General features: G+C 47.3%; 1 protein-coding gene across 2 annotated transcripts; it reads left to right on the top strand.

The window, feature by feature from the left end:
• Positions 1 to 1,466: 1,466 nt before the first annotated feature.
• Positions 1,467 to 16,852, top strand: LOC148123106 (paired immunoglobulin-like type 2 receptor alpha). Of its 2 annotated transcripts, XM_087903361.1 has the most exons (7): positions 1,471 to 1,680; positions 1,989 to 2,390; positions 7,393 to 7,593; positions 11,832 to 11,862; positions 14,156 to 14,202; positions 14,486 to 14,517; positions 14,681 to 16,852. In XM_087903361.1, exons 1-7 carry the CDS (start codon positions 1,632 to 1,634, stop codon positions 14,804 to 14,806), a joined length of 888 nt encoding a protein of 295 aa, XP_087759487.1. In that variant the 5' UTR covers positions 1,471 to 1,631; the 3' UTR covers positions 14,807 to 16,852. The 2 variants fall into 2 exon arrangements, with proteins under 2 accessions (XP_087759488.1, XP_087759487.1); XM_087903362.1 differs by lacking the exon at positions 7,393 to 7,593 and having other exon boundaries at positions 1,467 to 1,680.
• Positions 16,853 to 20,813: the final 3,961 nt, after the last annotated feature.

The following is a 20,813-nucleotide window of genomic DNA, read 5'->3' as shown; positions in this document are numbered from 1 at the left end:
GCAGGGCGCAGTCACTGCTACTGGGGCAAACTGGGTTCTCACAACAGAAATATGATTACAGCCTGCTGGACAGAAATCGTCCAACAGCAGGGTCCCCATGGGAAACAACTGAGTCCAGGACTTGAAATGAGAACAGAGTTCATGTTTGGGACTGAGTGGCCAGTAGGTGGCATTAGTGAGGCTGAACACAAGGGACAGCTGGGATCCTGAAGGAAAAACCAGAACCTGTTGTGTAAAAATGCTGGAGACTAACAGCTGGCACATGGCAAGCTCATTAGGCCCAGTCCTTCCTTTAGAGACTTAGCAGGGGGTGAGGAAGGCAGAGAAAGCAGACATGACAGAGGGCAGCGGTGTAGCCACCTGCAGGGGAGCATGGAGAAGGCAGTCAATGCCAGGAAATCTAAGGGAATGGGAAGTCACCTCTGCACACGTCATTCAGAGAAAATAATGCCACTTCCTCGGACACAATCACATCTTCCTGCCCTTCAGGGAACTGATGGCACCTTGTCATGGGGAAGGGTAGGATGACCTCCTAAGGAACCACCCCTTTGGCCACCACAGCCGCTGCCCCCACATCTCACGACTCAACCCTATTCATGGACCACTGTGTCCACAGTCAGAGACATCCCACGCGATATGTCATGACTGACACATTGCTGCTCTGAACCCTTTTTGCCCATTCAAAGAAGGTTCTAGAACAGCTACAGCTAGAAGGACTCACTGAAGTGTTCTGTGGAAACAGCCTCCCTGGAGCCCAGCAGCAGATCCGTGGCCTTTGAGGGGAGATCAGAGGCTACACCAAGCAGGCAGCTGGAAGTCAATGTGGAGAGTGAGACTATGAGAACTCAATGAAACTGAAGTCTATTCACCTGCCCTGTGACAGTCATGTGACATGTGCCAGGCTTCTCTGACCCTTGGTTTCCTCTTCTGAGTGTGTTAAGGGCGATGGGAGGCAGGAAGGCTCCTTCAGAAGATGGAGTTTCTGTGGAGCCAGGGTCAGGGTGAGGGAGACGAGAATATAACTTATCCAGAAGTACAGGGAAGTTACAGACTCGGCAGCAGCGAGCAGCCAGGGCAAGAATGTCCACTGGGCCTTAGGATTCCAGGGCCGCTGTGAGGAGTCCCTGACAGGCAGCAAGAGTGCAAAGAGCAGACAATGGTGGGGGCACCAAGTTAGGGCTGGGGACTGAATGTGTTTCCTCATCACCTCCTTCCTCACAGTGTCTGGTGAGCAGAAAATCATCAATCCCTTGACTGTGATTATGAGAGAGAGAGAGTGAGAGAGAGAGAGAGAGAGATACAATCAGCAGGCAGGGGACAAGGTCGTATCTTCCAGCCAAAAATAGGGGCTGGGCTCAAGGGCACAGTCATCTTCTCAGTGACCACAAGGGCAGATCTACTGCAACATGGGAAAGAAGGCAGAATGATAAAGGAAGTTGCTGGCCACAAGGAAGTGGAGAAGGGGAAGTCCTGCCCCCACTCAGTTCTCCGCATGAGAAGACCCAGGGAATGTGGGTCACTTTACCTTGATTCTCTCCTGACTCCTGAGCACCCAGGATTCCTCCACGGAGACTCCTAGACTGGACTGTCTGCTGACTCTGCTGATCTCACTTCCAGGAGGGATTCCGGACATGGCCTGGGTCCTACTTCTGCTGCTGCCAGCAGCCTGCCTGCAAGCTGGTGAGTGGTGGGAACCTCACCACTGGGAACCTAACCACAGGAGGGGTGAGTGGGGTTGGGAAGAGCATGCTGTCCTGTGGACAAGTGACTGCTAGAGGAACCAGCCTGTCCTCTGAGCCACAAGAGAGAGCTCATCTTCAGAGTGGGTCCAGCTCAGCTCTTCCTGTCTGTCCTGTCCCCTACTGATCAGTGGGACATGGGGAAAGCCCTTCCTGAGTCCTAAGCCTGCCTTTGAATGGAGACTCAGGAAATCTGGGTTGTCCTTTCCATCCCCTGTGGCGGTTTCAGATTCTCCCCCAACCTTCCAGGGAACTCAGCAGGATACAACAGAGTCAATACCTTTGGTGTCAACCAACCAGCACACCTCTCTGGTGTCCAGGGCAGCTCCATCGAGATCCCCTTCTCCTTCTACTTCCACTGGGAGTTGGCAAAGGATCCACAGATGTGGATTCTCTGGAGATGGAAGCATTTCCATGGGGAATTTATCTACAATTCCTCCTCGGGTTTCATACATGAGCATTTCAAGGACCGACTCATCTTGAACTGGACACAGCCTCAGACATCTGGAGTCCTCAGAATTCTGAACTTGAAGAAGAAGGACGAGACCGTGTACTTCTGCCGAATTCATCTAAACACGAAAGATGGCATACAGAAGTGGCAGCCAGTTGATGGGACCCAACTCACCATCACCCGTCCTAAGCACATCCCAGGTCAGCCCTGATGTTCCTGGCTTTTTTATACCATAGATCATTGGAGATCTTACAAGTCTGATCCTTCCCAGAGTCCTCTGGTGTGTTCTGTCCCCTCCCCAGAGCTCTACCTCCTTTTTTTCCCCATAATCATCTGTAAGCCTTAGCATCTCTCTCAAAGCTGCTCCCCCACTGTGCCCTCAGATCCCACCGCACTCCCAGGCCTCAGCTCTTCCCAGATGCCCAGTCTCCTGCTCCTTTCTCCAAAGTGCACTACTGCCCTGCCCACCCCAGCCCTCATTGCTATATATCCATGTATATATGGCCTCTCTAGGATGGAGCAGCCTCCACTTGATGCCTTCAGGGTCTCCGTTAGTTCCCGGTTTACACCATATCTCGTGCCTTTTGGTTCCCATGTATACCCCTTCTCTTCGGGGTCCCCCTACTTCACCTGCCTCTAAGACACATCCCTCACCTCTCCCTGGCCCAGTTTCTTTTTCCCCTCCCTCAGTTCCCTCTTCTCCCTCACGTTCTCACCATGATCAGGTCTTCTGGTTGCTTCACCTCCTCTGTTGCAACTGTGACTTCAGCTTCCACACAGAGTGCACTCAGCCCAGCCTAGTCACTGTGTGAGCGTTACCCCTGCCACCTGTCACCACTGCTGGGCACTCTCATGATCATTATACAGAGAGATGCAGAGACCAGAAGAATTCAACCCCTACCCAAGTTCATGCTGGTGACCAACAGACCCCAAAAGGACCCTTTATCTCCAAGCATCTCTCAACTATAGACACATGGTCTCTGCTGGAGTTCTCTCTGTTGTTTGCCTCCTTCTATCTTGATTTTTGTGGAGCATGTAAATATGGTGTAAACATATATGTACGTGTGTCTAGTATGTTTGTGTGTGTGTACATATACTGCATCTTTGTGCTTGGGAAGGCCAGTGTGCGGCACTGGGAATCCTCCTCTTGTAAGACCGACTTTATTCCCTTGAGGCAGGGTCTCTCACTGAATCTGGAGCTCACTGTTCTGGGCCAGGCTGAAGGGCTATGAAGCTGCACTGATCTTCTAGTCCCCAGTGTCTCATGGTGTTGTGGTTACAGGTACTCACATGGTCTGTCATAGAAAGAAAGTGTATGATATCTCAGGAAGGAACACCTAAGGCAGGAACCTGGGAGAGGAACTGAAGCAGAAGCCATGGAGGAGGGCTGCTTACTGGTTTGCTTTCTGGGCTTGCTCAGCCTGCTTTGATTATAGTATCCAAGACCACCAGCCCAGACATGGCACCACCCACAGTGAGCTGGACCTCCCCCCCCCATATCAATCAAAGCAAGAAAATGTCCTACAGACATGCCTATGGGCAATCTGATGGAGACATTTTCTCAGTTGAGTTTCCTTCCCAGATAACTACAGCTTTGTTAAATTGACACAATAACTAACCAGAGCACAGGGCAAGTGCTTTCTGACTGAGCCATCTCCTCAGTTGCTGGCCTGCCTGTTCTCTCAGGACTACACTTTCTTAGTGACTCTAACCGTATCCATGACAGCGGGTGATGATACTCTTTCCCTCTCAGTCCTTACTCAACCCCGACATTTCCAACAACTTTGTTTTTTGTTTTGTTCTTTTGGGACATTCTGGGAAAGAAGATAATATATATGTATATATATATATATATGTATATGTGTGTGTGTGTGTGTGTGTGTGCATACACACACTTATGTATACACCATGTTTGCTACATTACCTGTTAAGATTAGGGCAACAAAGGAAATTCTTTATATATAAAAAAGTCTGGAACTGAATAGTAATGATGGCTGCTTCACAAAATGAGTGCGCTGTCAGACACTGGAGCACATATTGCTGCTGATATCAAATGATATCTCGTACATTACATACATTTATACCTGAGACAGGGTCTCACTATGTAGCCCTAGCTGGCCCAGAACTTGCTATGTAGACTAGATGTCCTTGAGGCCTGTCTCTGCCTCTCAAATGCTGGGGTTAAAGGTGTGCTCTACCAAAGTCAGTTTAAAGGTGATGTTTTAAAGTGGGGAAATGCAAAACTGTGATCCCAGTGGAAGGTGGAAACAAAAATATCACGAGTCTAAGGTCATTAGCTACATAGCAAGTTCAAGGCCAATCTGGGCAACATGGACTCCATCTTTAAGTAAATGTTAAGAATGGTTAAGAGCACTGGCTTTGTGATTGTGAGGACCAAAGTTCAAATCCCATCACCCATGGAGGATGCTGGGTGTCCCTGCATATGCTATGATGCCAAGGAGATGGAGGCAGGAGGATTGCAGAGTTTGTTGGCTTTCAGTCTACCTGATGCTTGAGCCCCCATTTCACAGAGAGATACTGTCCCTGAGGAAAAGATGGAACATGTTGCAAGAGGACATAGAAGCCTCTTCTGCCCACACATACATAGTCAGGCGCACATCTCTATCCTCTGAGAGAGAGTGTGTGTGTGTGCTCATATGCTTGTGTGTATAGGTGCATGTATATGCACTCAGCAGATGCATACTACTACTACACACACATAAAACAAATGGCAAAAAGATTTTTAGTAGTATTTGAGTAAATATTTCATACATTTTACAATATATTTTCATCATATCTACATTAAAAGCGAGCAGCGATTTCTGCAATAGGTTCTTACCATCTAGCTGGGGTGGGTAACCAAGAGCAATGCCAGTAGTCTGTGTGGGACTGAGATTCTGAACCTCACTCACAGATAACGCATAGGGAGGCAAGCCATGCCTGTCACTGAGATTTTGGTTCCATAACTACATCTGAGGAGCAGCCTTGTCCACCCTGGCAGGCTACTTCTGCTCTAACAAGGACTGTTACTAGAAAATAACCGTTTAGATCTGTGTGACTTGGAGATTGCTCTTTGTCAGGGATGACATGAGCATCTGAGGACATTCCTACCAGGAAGTAGAGTTGGCATTGCTCACCCGATTCTCAGCCTCAGCATCTGTTCCCTTCTTCCTGTGTGAGCTTCTCAGAGCTGTTCCCTATCCCGCATTCCCCAAAGGAGCCAGGATGCCCATGTCTGTCTGTCCATTCCCCCATTGAAGAACAACCCACTTGTTACCTGAGTGTAGGATCCGAGCCTGGGCCCTGGCAGCTCTAACAAGCCAGGCTTGACCCCCTGTCCTCAACAGGACAATTAGAGAGACGGGTCACAGTGAAATGCAGAGGAAAGAGGCATTCTCAGCTTAGGGAGCCTTAAAGTTCTTGACTGTAGGACTTCCCCATTGAGGGTTCAATTAAAGATGCCAGGATGAGCTAAAGGGGGGGCTAAAATCTGAGGGGAAAGATCTGAGGGGAAAAAGTCTACTCCCAACAGCTTCCGTCTATCCACGATTCTTTATTCTTCTCTCTTCAATCCATCATTTCTCATTGTTCCTCTTGTTCTCCCTTGGTCCTTGTTCTACATTGTTCTCAGTTCTACCCATTACAAATGTTCCCAGCCATATATATCCTTAAAACCAGCAATTCCTCAGCCCTGAAAGGTTCCAGGGCCAGAAGTCTTTTGCCTGATAGAAAGTCAGATAAGGGTTCACACACACACACACACACACACACACACACACACACACACACAGAGAGAGAGAGAGAGAGAGAGAGAGAGACAGAGAGAGAGACAGAGAGAGAGAGAGAGACAGAGAGAGACAGAGAGAGAGAGACAGAGAGAGAGAGAGAGACAGAAAGAGAGAAACAGAGAGAGAGAAAGAGAGAGAGACAGAGAGAGAGAGAGACATCAGAGGACTCTAGAGGGGAAGGCTAGTGCACTACACTACATTTTTAGATGGCAGAAAGAGCTAAAAGATTTATTTCAGTAAAATTAAGAACAGGGCAGGGATTGTTTAAATCAGCATGCCACTTCTTTTCTCCCAACATGCCTAGAGGCTTCCAGGTAACCTATGTAAATGGTCAGGGAGAAGCTGATGGCTCCTGATCAGACAGCACACACACCAGACTCTGCAGTTTCTATGGTCTAGGTCTGGAGTGAGACTCACTGTTCTAAACCAAGAAGACAGCCAGGCCTCTAAATTCTCACTTCTGGGCTATGCTGGTATCAGTCGTTGTGATCCTGGGTGTTGTGGGCCTTTCTCTGGGTTGCAGTTAATTATTTCTTCTGCTGCCCTTGAGAGTCCTGAACTAAAATCATCAGTGAACCGAGGTGAAGGTGAGCATAGGAGTTAAGAATCTTTTAAGTGGGGTAAAACCAGAGCAGCAGCTTGGGCAGGTGATGTTCTATGCCTGGACCCTAAGCCCTGACAAAATGCCTGCTGATAAAGATAATTGCAGGAAGGCAGATCTCTGCGCTTACCTAGGAGAGAGGAACAAGGCCTGGCAGTGGGAAACTGTTCTGAACTAGGGAATTAATTCCCAAATATGTAACAGAGGGGAAGTCAACTACAGTGAAAAATCTACAGCAAAGGACAGTCACTTTATTCACAAAGCAAAAACGCCAAAAGACTTGCTTTTGGTTTTAGCCTTTAGCGGATCCCTGGGTTCTGATAAGTCGTACCTGAAAGATGACCGAGCAATTACTGTATGATGTCGCAGCTTCCAGCGCTCAGCTTGGCCAGATTGGGAAGAGGAACAAGGAGGTCCAGTGACAACCCCTAAACTCTGTACTTGGGATCTGACCCATCCTGACCTGAGGTTTAGGCCTGAATAGAAGACTAGACATAAGCACAGCTAAGCAGTTCCAGTTCCGGGGTGGCCCCGCCCACAGTGAGCCATCAGCCTCTGTCTCCAGTCTTTCCTGCAAGGTGATCTGAGGAGTTGTCAGAACTGTGTGAACTCTCTTTCTAGGAGATCAGTTCTTTACTGGCTGGTTCCATGCTTTGCCTTTTCCTTCTCCCAGCTTGAGACTCCTTGGGTGTCCCCAGTTCCTTGGAGTTCATGCTTCAGTATCTGACGGCAAAGAGTTCTGCAGAAGCATCTCTAGAACATCTTCATTCCTACTGGGGAAGTTCCATGCTGACTTCCTTTATCTCTTCCCAGCCCCCAGGACCACCTCTCCAAGCCCCACCACTGCAACTTCTGCACGCACCAAAAATACCCTCATGGCCACAGAAAGTCAGATGAGTGAAGAAAATCTCACCCTGAATCTGGGAACCAGAGTTGTGTTGGCAGTGGCTGCTGCTGTACTCCTGGCTGGGGTTTTGGGATTGATGGTATTCATCAGGTGGAAGAGGAGGAAAGGTACGTGGTCCAGACTGCATCCCCATCACATTTCCTGAGTGTTTCCACAGGACAATCTGCACCAGAGTCATTGAAGGGAATTGTTGACAGCTCAGATCCTAGGGCTCAGGTGATGACTCAGTCCATAAAGTGCTTACTGCGCAAGCTTGAGGATCCGTCACCTCAATTCTTGCAATCCCAGTGCTGAGCAGGGGGAACAAGATCAACCCCGAGGCTGATGACTAGGTCACACTAGCCTAATTGTTGGGCCTCAGGTCCCAGTGAGAGTCCCTGTCTTTAAAAACAACAAGGTGACAGCTTTTGAGGAGCAATGCCTAAAGGTGGCTTGCGACTTTCCCAGGGCAGATCCCTGATGGCCTGTTCTTGAGTCCAGAGTCAGGCTCTGAGGCTTCTGCTTAGAGTAGCTGGGGTCTTTTTGTTGCTGTTGTTTCAGTTTGGTTGGCTGCAGGCCTGCACTGCTAACCCCACCGGGAATCTGCTTTAAGCCGATTCCCCAAGTGAAGCCTCTGAGGGTTCAGTTTGTGAACCGCACAGTCCAGTCACAAAGTCAGTTCTTTTCTGTTGACTCAGCTATTTCGTCATCAGAGGAGAAAGGGCCTGCCCAGAGGAAGCCAGGGAAGGGGAAAGCAGAAGGGACTGGAAGTCGCCTCAGCTCAGCTCTATTGATTGCTCCACTTCCCAAAGTCTGGCTTGAAACTGGAAGATCCTAAGTAGATGAACATCCAGTTTCCCAGTAACTGCAGGTGACGGGGGAGGCGTCCCAAGGGCTGAGTGTTCATTTCACAGAGGGCTGTGGTACTTACAGACATGGTCAGAGGAGAGACAGGTGGTGAGAGGAACTCTCAGAGGAAGAAAAATTACATACAATGTCAAAGAATAAATAAGGACAGCCAGAGGCAGTGAGATGGCTCAGGAGGTCAAGGCACTGGACATGCTAGAACACACAGGGCTAAAGGAAATAACTGAGTTCTGTATGTTGTCCTCTGACGTACGCATGCCATGGCCTGTGCACACTCACACACGGTGAATAAATAAATATAACACAATACAAAATAAAAACAATGACAGCCACTGTGGTCCACATCTCAGTCTGTGCACCTGGGGAGGAGGCAGGAGGATCTTGACTCCATTGCAATTTATTTCAACCCTTCTCCCTTCAACAGAATAGTCAGGAAAGTGCTGGGAGTCATGCAGGACACTTTCTGGCTTTCCAGGAAAGGGAAACCATGTCAGGAACTCTTGAGTAGTGTGATGCTGGCAGAGGAGGCAGGAGATGACAGGAGGGAACCTTGTAAGTCAGGTCCCAGGCCTTACAATAAGAGAGGCAAAGGGATGGGCAAAGAGAGACCATCTTCAGAAGAGGAGAGGCAGAGGGAGACAGAGAGCAGGGCAGAGAAGCAGAAAGAGAGTGGAAGAGACAGAGGTGGGCAAGGCCCACTTTTTAAAAGGAACCCTAGCAAATGCACACAGGAGGTACTGTTAGTGGCTGCACTGAGAACATATCTTGTCTGAACCTCAGGGGCCAGTACAGATGTCTTAAAAATAACAATGATGTTGTTGAATGACAGAGGAAGTGGGTGAGTAGGAAACATCTCATTCTGAAAATGAAAAAATTAATTTAGATGTCTCTATTAAGTGGTTGTAGAGATGGCTCAGTGGTTAAGAGCACTGGATACTGTTGGGGGAAGAGTTGCTTGTTCATCCCGACCCCCCAGCCATGAAATAACCACTCAGAAAACCATATTATTTTCAATACTGTTTGGTCAATAGCTTACGCATATTTCTGGCAAAACTCATATTCTAAACTAACCCATTTCTATTATTTTGTATATAGCCACGTGGTTGTGGCTTACCAGCCAAAGTCCCCAGCATCTGCCTCAGGTGGAGGATACATGGCTTCTCTCTGACTCTACCCTTCTATCTCCCAGCATTCAGTCCAGTCCTTCCTGCCTAGTTCTGTTCTGCCCCACCCTGCTCTGCTATTGGCTCAAAGCAGTTTCTTCATTCACAGTAATCATGGCATCCAGAGGGAAATTCCACATCACCTCCCCTTTTCTGTTTAAATAAAAAGGAAGGTTTTAACTTTAACATAGTAAAATTACATATAACAAAACAGGTATCAAGCAAGAATTACAGTTACAACATTTATATCTATTTTATCTTTTATCATAATTAGGGAAAACTATAACTATAACCAGTTATTCTTCAACTCAATCAAAGACTCCAGAAGGTTACAATATTATCTAAGTAAGCAGGAAGTACATTGTAAGCGACTTCCAAAAACTCTAGAATTGACAGAGACATCTTACTGCTTGGACAGTCACCCAAAGTTCTTCTGTACCACTGGAGCATCCATCTTCAGCCTACATACAGTCCCATAGTAACCAGCAGACTCTTTTACAAAGCAGGAAATTTCAAAGACAGTTCCATCTATGCTGGCAGTTTGTCCATCACATTTGTGTGTGTGTGTGTGTGTGTGTGTGTGTGTGTGTGTGTGTGTGTGTCCGTGTGTCCTGCAGAATGTCTACCAGACTCATTCATGATGCAGGAACCCTGAAGGATTGTCTCACCTTTAGGCAAGGTTAGCGGTCATTTCTCTGTGGGTCCTAGCAGTCCAAACAAGAGCAATTTCTTGCCAAATGGTCAACCACCTACATAAGAAGCCTCTTCAATGGCCAACATCTTCTTGAAGTAGCTTGGTGCTGCTAGGAGCAGATGTGTCTCACTGACATAAAAAGTCTGAAGTTCTTAAACACTTTAAATGTCATATTCTGAAGGTCTCTGAAAGATCTGAAGGATACCTATCTACCTGAAATGTTTCTCTATACATCTAGAAAATCTAACTAACACGACTACAAGCTTGACTATTACAGATGATTATCTATTAACCTATATTTTAATTATATATTACATTTTAAATGAACTACACAGTTACAATACCTTAATCAAGAGCAGAAATACAAATACATGTAACACAATTGATCTTAAATTTGTATCAATAAACTAAGATCAATACCAATGCAAATCTCTATAGCATTTAGTATAGTATAGGATACTCTTGCAGAAGACTGGGGTTTGATTCCCAGCACCCACACGATGGCTCACAAGCCCCTGTAACTCCTGTTCCAGGGGACCTGATGCCCTCCTCTAACTGACACAGGGATCAGGCACACATGTGGCAAACAGACACACAAGCAGGCAAACATTCATACAATAAAAATAATTAAGGATTTTTTTAAAAAGATGTGTACACAACAAAAATTGATTTCAATATAATTCCCATCTAAATGAGAATGGCATTTTTGCACCAACAGTTTATCTTCTCCAATTCAGGTGCCTCTCAAAGACAAAACAAGACAAAATGAGATGAACAACAACAGAAATGAAATGACCGATAATGGAGGACTCATTGCCAGACCCCAGAATTTATTCAAAGTTGCAATAGGAGCCTGGAGGGATGGCTCAGCAGTTAAGAGCACTGAATGCTCTTGCAGAGAACCTGAGTTCTGCTCCCAGCACCCACATCAGGTAGTTTACAAAGGCCTGTAACTCCAGTTCTAGGCATATCGGGAGCTCTCTCCTGAATCCACAGGCTCTGCTCTCATGTGCATCTACCCCAAAACAGACGCACAAAATTTTAAAATTCTAGAAAAAAAATACAGTAGGTAAATCAATATGGAATAAATTACAAAGAAAAAAGGATACAGTAGCCCTCCGAGGGTAAAATGTTTCAGTGTCCACTCCTGGGAACCAGATGATGGAGGGAACCAACTCCTGCAAGATGCCTTCGACCTCCGCACAAACTGGCACAGCCCCTGCCACATAATAAATAAGTGGCAATAAAAAAGCTATAGTAATTAAAACAGCACAGTATGCACCAAGACAAATAGAGAAAGTAGAGTAAAATACAATCCAGAAGGAGGCGGGTCCTAAGGGCACAAAAAGGAAGCTAGGAGAATACAGAGTAGAGGAGCAGGGTCAGGGTCAGGGTCAAGGGGAACTCAAGGTTGGTGAAGGAACAAAGGAGACAAGGGTGGGGCCTGGACCTGGCATGGATTTGGGGAAGGGGTTGCTGTGTAGGACAACAACCCAACAGAGGTAGTCCAGGCTCTTCTCTGGCTGTCTGAGGTGGTCTCTTTGCTCCCCTGTCCTCTGAAGGAGCTGAACATGGAGAACAGCTGGGGGGCAGATGGACAATCAGCACGGATGTCACACTGACACTGTCTCTTTCCCCACAGGCCAGAGGACTAAAGCCGAAACCCCAGCCAGGTGAGCGCCATGCTGTCCTCTGCAAGAGCAGCCAATGCTCTTGCCCACTGAGCCATCTCTCCAGCCCCTTCAAATGGCATTAGAGGAGCAATGGAGAACCGCACACAGGGCTCTGCACATCTCCCCACCCCTGACTCATCCTGTCTGCTTCCTCCATGTCCTCCATGACGCCATGCTCTTCAGGACCACCAGCTTCACACACAGACAAGGGGTGCAGCAGAGTCTCAGGGAGTCTCCTTCCCAGAACAACCCCCACCCCAGGCCTCATGGGGTCTTTCTCCTTCTCTCCTTCCATTTCCTAGGCTTCCCTCTCTGTGGCTCTGGCTCCTCTCAGCCTTGAACATCGGCCTGGATTTCACCAGCTCTCCATCTTTCCCTTTCTTCTTTCTGTCTTTATGGTCAGTGAGTCGTGCTCACCAGGAATCCTTTGTTCTAGATCTTCCACATCTCTTGCCCTTTTGTCTTCACCTCCCAACCTCTCTGCCCTTCTCTCCTGTCTTTTCTTTTCCTTACTGCACATGGCCTGCTCTGAGCCTTCGTTTTTTGTTTTTTTTTTTCTGAGAAAGGGTCTCAGATTGGATTGGCTGGCCTTGAACTCACTGCGTAGCCAAGGATGACCTTGAATTTCTGATCCTTTCACCTCCACCTCCCAACTGTTGGAATGACAGGCATCCTACCACACCCGGTTTATGAGGGGCTGGGGATGGAACCCAGGGCTTTGTCAATTAACACAAGCACTCTGAGAGCAACACTGCATCCCCAGCTCCTCCCTCTTTCCTCTCCCTGTGGCTTCTTTGGCCAGATGCCCTTCCTCCAGTCTGATCTCAGGTCCCTTCTTCCATGAACTTAGCCTGAGCACCTACCCAGAAGATCTGAAATTTTTCTGCCTTCTAGTTTTAATCAAGGTAGTGAGAGAGGATAGCGTTGGTTCTTCTTATTTCTAGCCTCTGTTCCTGCCCAGTGTAAGGCGGTTTCCTAGAGTGACTCACCTTCAGCTAGTGCTGAGAGACCTCAGCCAGGCCCCCTTACCAATGGCCTCTCATTCCTCTTTAAGGGAAGGTCAAACACCAACATGCTCATTGTGAGTCATTGAGGATGGCAGAGACCACTCAAAAGGAAGTAGTTCCTGGTGTGTGGGCATGTGTACATAGGTATACACAAGCGTGTATGTTGTGTGTGTGTCTGTTCTCACATTCTGTAAATAATTATTTTAATACATTTTATTTGATTGTGTGCATGTGTATGGGTACGAGCTTGTCACAACACACATGTAGAGGACAGAGGACAACTTCTGAGAGCTGTCTCTTTTCTTCTACCCTTTGATCCCTGGGATGAAACTCAGGTTGTCAGTCTTAATGGCATGGCCTTACTCACTAAGTCATTTCACTGGACACGATTTGGGCTTTTGTTGGTGGTGGCATTTGGGATTTTTGTTTTGTTTTGTTTTGTTTTGTTTGAGATAGGGTCTTGCAGTGGTCAGGAACTCATCAATTAGATCAGGGTGATAGGTCATTGAGTATCAGGAGTCCCCATCTCCATCTCTGGAGCACTGAGAATGCAAGCATGCACCACCATGCCGAATCCTGTGTGTGTTATTACATGTTTCTGTGTATGTATATATGGGCAGTGCACATGCTCACATGCCCTGTGTGTGTAGAAGCTAGAGATCAATGGTTAGTCTTCTCGGTTTCTTTCTGTTCTATGTTGTGTTCATGCATGTAAGTTGTGCTTGTGTGTGTACTTGTACGTGTGTGGGGAGGCCAGAAGTCTATGTTGTGACTCTCCTAAGTTTCTCTAACCTTTATTTAATATTTATTTTTGAGACATATATAGTAAGGACTCTCACTAACTGAAGCTCATCAGTTTGCCTGGGCTTCCCAGACAACAACTTCAGGGATCCACCCATCTCCACCCCACCCTCCAGGCACATTGTACCCAGCATTTTTTACATGGGTCCTTGGGGATCTAAATTTGGATCTTCATGTTTAAGTAATGACTTTGCCAACTGAACAATCTCTCCAGCCTAAACTTCATCTTCTGAGACAGGGTCTTTCACTGAATATAGAGTTCATCTGTTAATCCAGGCTGGCCTGTGGACTCCAGGGACTTCTCTGCCTGTCTCTGCTTCTCCAGCATCCAGCTGTAGGTGGGTGGGCTCTGGGGTTTGAAGTCAGGACATCATGTGTATGTGACAAGCACTTTATTAACTGGGCCATCTCTCCAGCCCAGCACCTAATGTCTTAATTCTTTCTTGTCCAGCCTCTAATCTGTTGCCCATCTTGTTCTCATGCAGAGAACTCATTGAAAACACTGAGAAATGTGAGAAAGTTGAGCCTGAAGGTAAATTCTGCCAGCTTCCTGTTCCACACTTGGCTCTGCCTTCTTCTCCCAAGACCCCGCACTTACACAAACATTCCCTCAGTGTTTTCCCCTGTCCCTCCCTCACCCTGTCCCTCCCTCACCCTGTCCCTCCCTCACCCTGTCCCTCCCTCACCCTGTCCCTCCCCCACCCTGTCCCTTCCTCACCCTGTCCCTCCCAAGTAACCAAGGTACTCACCTCACCATCTGTCTCCCTTCCTGTCACACACCTTGACTTCAGAACTCTCTGTTGCTTTTTCTCTAGGACGACATATGGACCCCAAAGAAATCCCCAAGGTAAGCAATTCAGACTCAGGTCTGAAGGAGGTAAAGGGGTGTTGACAGAGGCAGAAGGTTGGAGGTCAAAGGTGTGGGAGGGACACTCGGGCTGCAGCTGCTGCTTTATGGGAGCCTCAGTTGCACTGCTGCTATCTAATGCCTTGTCCCCCCACCCCTGCAGGACAACAACATCGTGTATGCCTCCATTGCCCTCTCAAGCCCAACCTCCCCAGGAACACCAGCCTGCCTGGCTGTCCATGAGAACCCCCAAGAAGAGACTGTATACTCCATTGTCAAGGCCAAATGAGCGGGTCTGGGTGACCATCTCAGAGTCACCTTTGCTTCTAGTAGGAAGACTCCCAGCTTCCACTGATGCCCACAGAGTCAGACGCTCACAAGTCACAGATACCCATGGCCAGGACAGAAATTCACACATCAGGAACTCAGAGAAACTGAGAAACTCCCAGTTTCCTGTTCTAACTTCCTAGGCTTTTTTTATACAAATAAAAAGATCCACCGAATTAAGCTAAATGAATCTAATTAAGGATCATTAGTAATGGGCCCTCTCAGACCCCTCCCCATCACCTTTTTCTAGTTTCCTAAGGCAGGGGATGCCCCAAATGTTGGCAGCTGTCCACACGATGTGCACCCACATCTGTGAGTATAAAGACCAGCACACACTGTGACTGGTCCCCACGCACCACCGCACAAGACAGCAGCAAAAACCCTAGAGAGATGGCGTGAGACAGGGAACTGAACACCAGATGGTTACGGTGCTTTCCAAAGGTCAAGTCACTGCCAGGAAGGAGAGCCAGGACTCACAGACACGCTGTCCTGGAGGTTCCCCAGGTCTGGGTCTCCGCCATAGAGACAGGACAGGAAGCACACCTCAGCAGTAGCCAGAGACCGGCTTTATTGACACGGGCTGCACAGCTGTGACTAGAACCACTTGGCAGGGCAACAACCCTGAATTCAACAGCTTCTCAAGAACGCTGAGAGACAGACAGCAGTAGGAGAACCAGAGCCGCTACTCCTCAACAAGGGCCGCCAGGAACTCCTCAGAGCCGTCCCTCTGCTGCGAGTCCCTCCCTCCTCTGGCTCTCCAATGTCTTCCATGAGCTGCTCCAAGTCCAGGTCACTGGAACCATCATCTTCAGGGGGAAAACTGGCCGCCTCCTGTGTCAGGGGCTCCTGAGGTCCAGGACCTTCCTTTTCCCAAAAGACAAACCCCATTTCGATCTGGTAGGGTGGAGCACTCTGATGCAATTTTAATTTCTTTCTCCTCAGGTTAGTTGCTAGCTGAGGCCTTGCTTTCAGGAGCCTTAAATTTCTTTAGGGCCAAAGAGAACAAAGGAAAAGTTGAGAGTCCCTTTAAGTCAACCTATTCTGACGTCTTACCACCCAGATTTCTGAATTCTTATGTTTAAAGCATCTGAAAGGATAATCACATATGGGAAGTGACTGGGTTTTCAAAGGGCTCAGCCCACCAAAGGTAAGAGGAGCAACTGAGAGGTGGGAGAGCCAGGTCCCAGGGAGACAAAAGGGAGGCCTGGTGAGTGCAGAGCAGGGAAAGCAGGGGAGGGGCATGAGGTCAAGGCAGGGGAAGGAAGGAAAAAGAGAAGGGCATGGACAAGGGGTGAGGACAGGAGAGCTGTCCTCTGATGGGTTGTGAAGTACAGGACAGCTGAGGTCTTGTGACTCTGAGACCTGTCCCTGAATGACTGTTGCAGAGCTGTTTGCTGCCCTGGGCTCCTCATGTTGTCTGAACCCAGGAAACTGCTGAGAGACAGAGGGAGGATCAGCATGGCTGCCACACTTTCACTGCTGCTTCTCCTACAGGACAGCAGATAAAGCCAAACCCCAGATATGAAGGTGTCTGTCCTCCCAACGACCACATGAGGGGTTGTTTAGGGATTTGAATAAGACTGGCACTCATAGGCTCAAGAATTTGTATGCTTTCTCACCAGGGAGTGGCACATAGGATGTGTGGCCTTGTTGGAGTGTTGTGGCCTTGTTGGAGAGGGTGTGGCCTTGTTGGAGTGGGTGTGACCTTGTTGGAGTAGGTGTGGCCTTGTTGGAGTGGGTGTGGCCTTGTTGGAGTAGGTGTGGCCTTGTTGGATAGGCAAGGCATTGATAGCAAAATTAGGTCACTAGGAGTGGGATTATGTATTTCAAATGCTCAAGCCAGGCCCAGTGTCTCTCTCCCTACTGCCTGTCAATGTGGATGTAGAACTCTTAGCTACTTCTCCAGCACCATGTCGGCTTGCCTGCCACCGTGCTTCCTGCCATGATGATAAAGGACTATACTTTGAAACTGTAAGCCAGCCACTATTAAATACTTTCCTTCATAAGAGTTGCTGTGGTCATGGTGTCTGTTTACAGCAATGGAACTTTGACTACCACAGGTGGTTGGGGAAGTTTGATGTTAGACGCATGCAATGGAGCTTGAGAGATGATTCAGTCAGTACAGCACTGGCCACACAGACACCAGGACCTGTGTTTGACAGGAGGTGTGGACAGATGGACAGTTTCATCAAGGAGGTTATCTGCTGGGTCAGGGCACACAAGACTTGCACGGGAATTGGATGGTTCAGACAGAAACAGGAAGGTTGAGCCTGTTCTCTGCCACCACTGTCATGGGAAAACACAGTTGGGTATAAAATCAGAGCCTGAGTGCTAGGACACTATCAGGAATTGGAGTCTGAAGACTCACGAAGGCTGGGCTGGGGAGGCCATGCTTACTAAGGATGAGGACTGGATATACATGTGGTGCAGATCCACTGTGTAAGGTGCCTTGAGTGATTTGTATGTGTCTTTGTACAGGTGCGTGTGGGTGCAACTAAGTATGTGCTCATGTATGTAGAGGTCAGGGGTCAAATTCAGGCAATACTGCTCAGGGCACCATCTACTTCTGTGGGGTTTTTTAGATTTTTGTTTCTTTGTTTACTTGTTTTGATTTTGGATTTTTTATTTGTTTTGTTGTTGTTTTATTTGATCAATTTGTGTGTGAGAGAGAGAGAAAAAGAGAGGGGGAAAGGAGGGAGGGAGGGAGAGAGGAAGACAGAGATAAGAGTGACAAAGAGAGAGACTCATTCCATAAATACTGTGATTCTTTAGAACCCTGACTCGTACACAGCTTTGGGTGAAATAGGAATGGCGGTACAGAAGACTGATTGCAGCATCCTGGACAGAAATGTCAGCCTACAGCAGTGTCCTTCTGGGGATTCATCTGTCTAGGAACTGAACCTAGAACAGAGCCCATGATTTGGTTTTAATGAACCAGCAGGTGGCAGCAGTGAGGCTGAGCACATGAAGCAGCTGGGACCCTGTGGATCCCAACAGAACAATGAGAGAAAATCCTTGTGCTCCAGTAGTTGGCTATGTCAGGTCTAGTGAAGTCAGTGCCTCCGTGGGCGACTTAGCAATCAGGTGACCTTTCCCACAGACCCCCAGACAGTAGGGCAAGGGCAGATGAAGTCTGGAGATGAGTATCATGACCATGAGGGCCCCTCTCAGACCCCACTGAAGCTAAAGACATGATTCATCTGGGGGAGTGCTTACCTGCCTGGCATGCACAGAACCCTAAAGGTTCTACTCCAGCAGGAGAAAAATGGGCACGATGGGGGCACACCTATCACCCAGCACTTGGAAGAGCAAAGAGGAGGATCTGTAGGAGTTCGAGGTCGTCCTTGATTACATAACAAGTTCAAGGCCCAGCCTGGGCTAAAGGAAACCCATTCAATAAAGGGGGCGGCTTTCAGACAGGTAGAGTAGGCCCCGTTCACTCTCATTACTAACCATCTGGAGTCAACTCATCCCAAAGATTCTGTGCCTCTTCATCTTCAGGGGCAGGATGAATGGATAAAGAAGTGTGTCCTGTGGGCCAATGTGCCACGGACCTGCTCAGGGGAGCCACTCAGGCTGTGGGAGAAGCAGGACGAAGGCTCAGGAGAATTCAGGAATCAGAGGGGAAAATGACAGACAGACACATTCAATGTAGTTGAATATGCTACTGCAACTTTACTTCAATTACTGTAAGGCTTTTATATTTTTACAAACAAAGAACTTGGCAAAGGCATACATCATCAGATCATAAAAAAAGAACAGCATAAAACAGTTTACAAAGAGAATCTTTGAAAATGCTTTGACTTGGGTACAAGGACGTTTGCTCAGTTTGTACCAGGCAGTTGGCTGGGCTAAGTGACCTTGTGCTCAGAATATCTTGGGGTGTGAGAGGAGAAGGCCACTATCTTCCTGGGAAAACTTTCTGCTAGGAAATTTTAAAGACATGATCTCAAACTTGTCTGAAACTCGTCTTATACCATTAATCTCAACTCTCCTCCCTCCCGACTCTCAGGATCAGATGTTGTAATCAGCCTAGGTTTTTTCTGGCCATAAGGAAGGCTTCATAGGCCTCCTGTTAAACTGCACATATTCCCCAGGCAAATGTCTAGTGGGGGTTGCTGCAGCTGTTTTCCTACAGAAGGCTTCTAAGTTTCTCCTGATAAGAGCAACTCCTTTAGCTCCACATCATCAAGGAATTATTCTAACGATGATCCCCAATTCCCAGAACTGGCTACTTCTTTAAAGGCTTTAATGAATAGTGGGGCAGAGCTCAAAATGTCCTCAGCAGTCTTGTTTGTATCTGCAACTGCCTGGAATAGTCTGATTTGTTGGCAAAATGCAAGAATCACACAAAACATAAAGACAAAGAAAAGACAGCCATATCGGCGCCAAGGACAGCGAGGTCGAGTCAGTGCAGGTAGCAACTTCAGGTGGCATCATGGCCACAACTGGTTGCCAAGGGACAGCCTGAGGCAACAACTCCATGGAGCACAGACCCCAATCCTACGGCAACAGTCCATTCAGTCAGCATTTCTGCTACACTGGCGTGACAGCCATGGATGTAGCACCAATGGAATCAAATTGATGATCCTGACATTAATGAACACCTGATGTTGGACAAAGAAGCCAAAATGGAACAATTGGAAAAAGATTACATCTTCAACAAATGGTGCTGGCAGAACTCTATGTTGACATGTAGAAGAATGCAAATAGATACGTATCTATTGTCATGGACAAAACTCAAGTCCAAGTAAATCAAAGACCTCACATAAACCCAGTTTCACTAAATCTAATAGAAGAGAAAGTGGGAAGTAGCCTTGAATGTATGGGCACAGGAGGCCACTTTCTAAATATGACGCAAGTACCACAGACATTGAGAGCATCAGTAAGTGAAACCTCCTGAAACTGAAAAGCTTCTGTAAGACAAAGGACATGGTCAATAAAACAGACGACAGTCTACAGAATAAGGAAAAGATCTTCACTAACCCACATCTGTCAGAGGGCTGATCTCCAAAATATATATGGAACTTATGAAACTAGACCTCAAAATATCAAATAATTCCATTTAAAAATGGGGTACAAACAACTCTGAGATTCCATCTTAGACCTGTAAGAATAGCCAAGTTCAAAAACACTTATGACACCTTATCCTGGAGAGGATTTGGTGTAAATGGAACACTCCTGCATTGCTATTGTGAGTGAAAACTGGTACAGCAACTTTGGATATCAGTATGGCAATTTCTCAGAAAATTAGCCAACAACCTATCTCAAGAGCCAGCAATACCACTTTGGGGTATATACACCAAAGGATTCTCAATTGTTCCACAAGGACATATGCTCAACTATGTTCATAGCAGCATTGTTTGTCATAACCAGAACTTGGAAGCAATCTAAATGGCCCTCGACCAAAGAATAGATCAGGAAAATGTAGTACATTTACACAATGGAGCATTACACAGCTGTAAAAAACAACGGCATCATCAAATTTGCAGGTAAATGGACAGAACTAGAAAAAAATCATCCGGAGTGAGGTAACCAAAATTCAGAAAGACAACATGGTATGTAGTCACTCATAAGTAGATACTAGATGAAAGCAAAGGAAAACCCGGCTACAATCCACAGCCCCAGGGAAACTAAGAGGTAACAAGGAGGACCCTAACAGAGACACAAGGATCGCCATAGGAAGGCAATCATCATAGGAAGTAGATGAGATTTCCAGGGTAAACAGGGGGCACAGTGGAAAGGAGGAGGGTACAGGGGATGAGAACATGAAAGAACGTGATGGGCAATTTGGGGTGAGAGACGGGGGGAACAATGAAAATATATCTTGATAGAGGGAGCCACTATGGGGTTAGGGAGAAACCTGGTGCTAGGGAAAATCCCAATAATCCACAAGAATGACCACGGCTAAATTCCTAGCAATAGTGGAGAGGGAACCTGAACTGGCCTTCTCCTATAATCAGATTGAT

Source organism: Myodes glareolus, chromosome 2 (assembly GCF_982192425.1).
Source record: "Myodes glareolus chromosome 2, mMyoGla1.1, whole genome shotgun sequence".
Lineage (NCBI taxonomy): Eukaryota > Metazoa > Chordata > Mammalia > Rodentia > Cricetidae > Myodes > Myodes glareolus.
The sequence above is the reverse complement of the archived record's forward strand: the minus strand, read 5'-3'. Positions and strand labels throughout refer to the sequence as shown.

Bases quoted from the DNA above. Each gene is read 5' to 3' on its own strand.
- LOC148123106 (XM_087903361.1), top strand. From the start codon at position 1,632: ATGGCCTGGGTCCTACTTCTGCTGCTGCCAGCAGCCTGCCTGCAAGCT. The intron at 1,681-1,988 runs GTGAGTGGTGGG...CCAACCTTCCAG, and splicing joins AGCAGCCTGCCTGCAAGCTG to GGAACTCAGCAGGATACAAC. The intron at 14,203-14,485 runs GTAAATTCTGCC...CTTTTTCTCTAG, and splicing joins TGAGAAAGTTGAGCCTGAAG to GACGACATATGGACCCCAAA.